Raw genomic sequence first — 1,666 nt, forward strand, 5'->3', positions numbered from 1 at the left:
TGAGCCCGGCCTAAGAAGACTGGTTATTTTGACACCTTTCCCCCGGTGCTACTGTATGCAGGCAGCAGCAACATGAAAGTGGTCTCCACCTCTGCAGGAGATGCAGCTGTTTCTGTTTCTGCGGAGCCCCCAGTGGTTTCAGTCAGTCGGGGCGGACAAATGTATGAGCTCAGGAGGGTTCTCACAGACTCGGCGGCGCCAGGTCTTCACACACTCACAGGATATGTAAAGACTTCAATAACGAGCCATTAACCCCTAATCATCGGGATCGATCAGGCGTTAACAAGGGCCTCTACATATGCAAATGAGAAAAAAACCAAAGGCCAGGGCGCTATAAAAGCCGACCCTGGCCAGAGGCTGCTACCACACACTCCCTCTGACATCTGCTGGATTTACAGGTCACCTAGCAGCACTGCGAACATGGTGAAATACTTTTCTGTGGACTGGCTGGCCCAGAGCCATCAGCACACCGCGCTGACCAAAGACGAACAAGGAGCTGGCGTGGATACTGCGCCGACCTGCAGACCTCACATTCCCTGCATGGTGCAGCCGCGCCCGCCGGCTTTTGGCAAAGGTTACCTGCAGCCCAAACCCAAAGCATCCAAGCCCGACGAACACATGGAGCCAGCGGAGAGAGAGAGCGGGCAGGACTCCAGCCTCATGTGCTCCCCTTTCCATCCGACACGCTGCGCCTCGCCAAGTAAGTAGTACAGCAGTAGAAGTAGAAGTAGTAGTAGGCGGCATGCAAACAAGTCCTCTAACTTTAAACCGACAATTCAGTCTTTACGCACAAGCAGCGTTTGTAACCAGAGTTTTCCCTGCACTTTCAGTTTCAGAAATCAGCGGCTATTCCTCCGGGTACGAGAGCGAGGCGGCTTCCTCTGAGGGGAGCGACGTGGAGAAGGACGGAGCGCAGCGGCGTGTGCGCACCAAGTTTACCCCCGAGCAGATCGGCAAGCTGGAAAAGATCTTCACCAAGCACAAATACCTGGATGCTGGAGAGAGAGTGAAGGCAGCGCAGAAACTGACGCTCACAGAAACTCAGGTAAGAAGAGACTCTGAGAATGCAAAACAAAATCAAAATCTGTTCCAAATGGTGAATAAAGATCCCATTTGATCTCAGTTGAACAACAACAGTGACGGATTCCCTGTGTCTGCATTGCTCTGGCTGGATACTAACTTTGTTTCGTGCTTTCTTTCAGGTGAGGACCTGGTTCCAGAACAGGAGGATGAAGTTGAAACGGGAGGTGCAGGACTACCTTGCTCCCCCCATCCAACCGCTGATGTTCCAGCATCTGCCCCCGGTGCAGTATCACCGCGTGGCCGGACAGCGACTCCACTACCCCGCCACCGGCAGGGCCTTTTACCCGCTGCAAGTAGTCCCGCAGCTGGTGATGCAGCAGCAGCAACAGATGCCCCCTCACCACCATCCTCATGTCATGATCCGCAGCCCACACTTCTACTGAAGAACTGTCAACCAGAGACTTTTCCCACTGAAACACTTAAGAGTCCAAACAAGTGCAATCCAGAGTGCTTTTATTTGATGTGTGATTTTGTATTATATTTTATATAGAAAGTTGTATTTAATTCAGAAAGAAATGTCTATTTATAATTGAATAAAGTTTATCTTCTATACTGCAGCACTGGGCTCTGCCTTTTCTTTGCT

General features: G+C 51.4%; 1 protein-coding gene across 1 annotated transcript; it reads left to right on the forward strand.

Annotated features, from left to right (window-relative positions):
• Positions 1–420: 420 nt before the first annotated feature.
• LOC114572480 (homeobox protein vent1-like) lies at positions 421–1,466 on the forward strand. Its single transcript, XM_028604140.1, has 3 exons — positions 421–700; positions 831–1,045; positions 1,203–1,466. The coding sequence occupies exons 1-3, from the start codon at positions 421–423 to the stop codon at positions 1,464–1,466; spliced, it is 759 nt and encodes a 252-aa protein (XP_028459941.1).
• The last annotated feature ends 200 nt before the right edge of the window (positions 1,467–1,666 follow it).

This window comes from Perca flavescens, chromosome 17 (genome assembly GCF_004354835.1).
Source record: "Perca flavescens isolate YP-PL-M2 chromosome 17, PFLA_1.0, whole genome shotgun sequence".
Taxonomy (NCBI): Eukaryota; Metazoa; Chordata; class Actinopteri; order Perciformes; family Percidae; genus Perca; species Perca flavescens.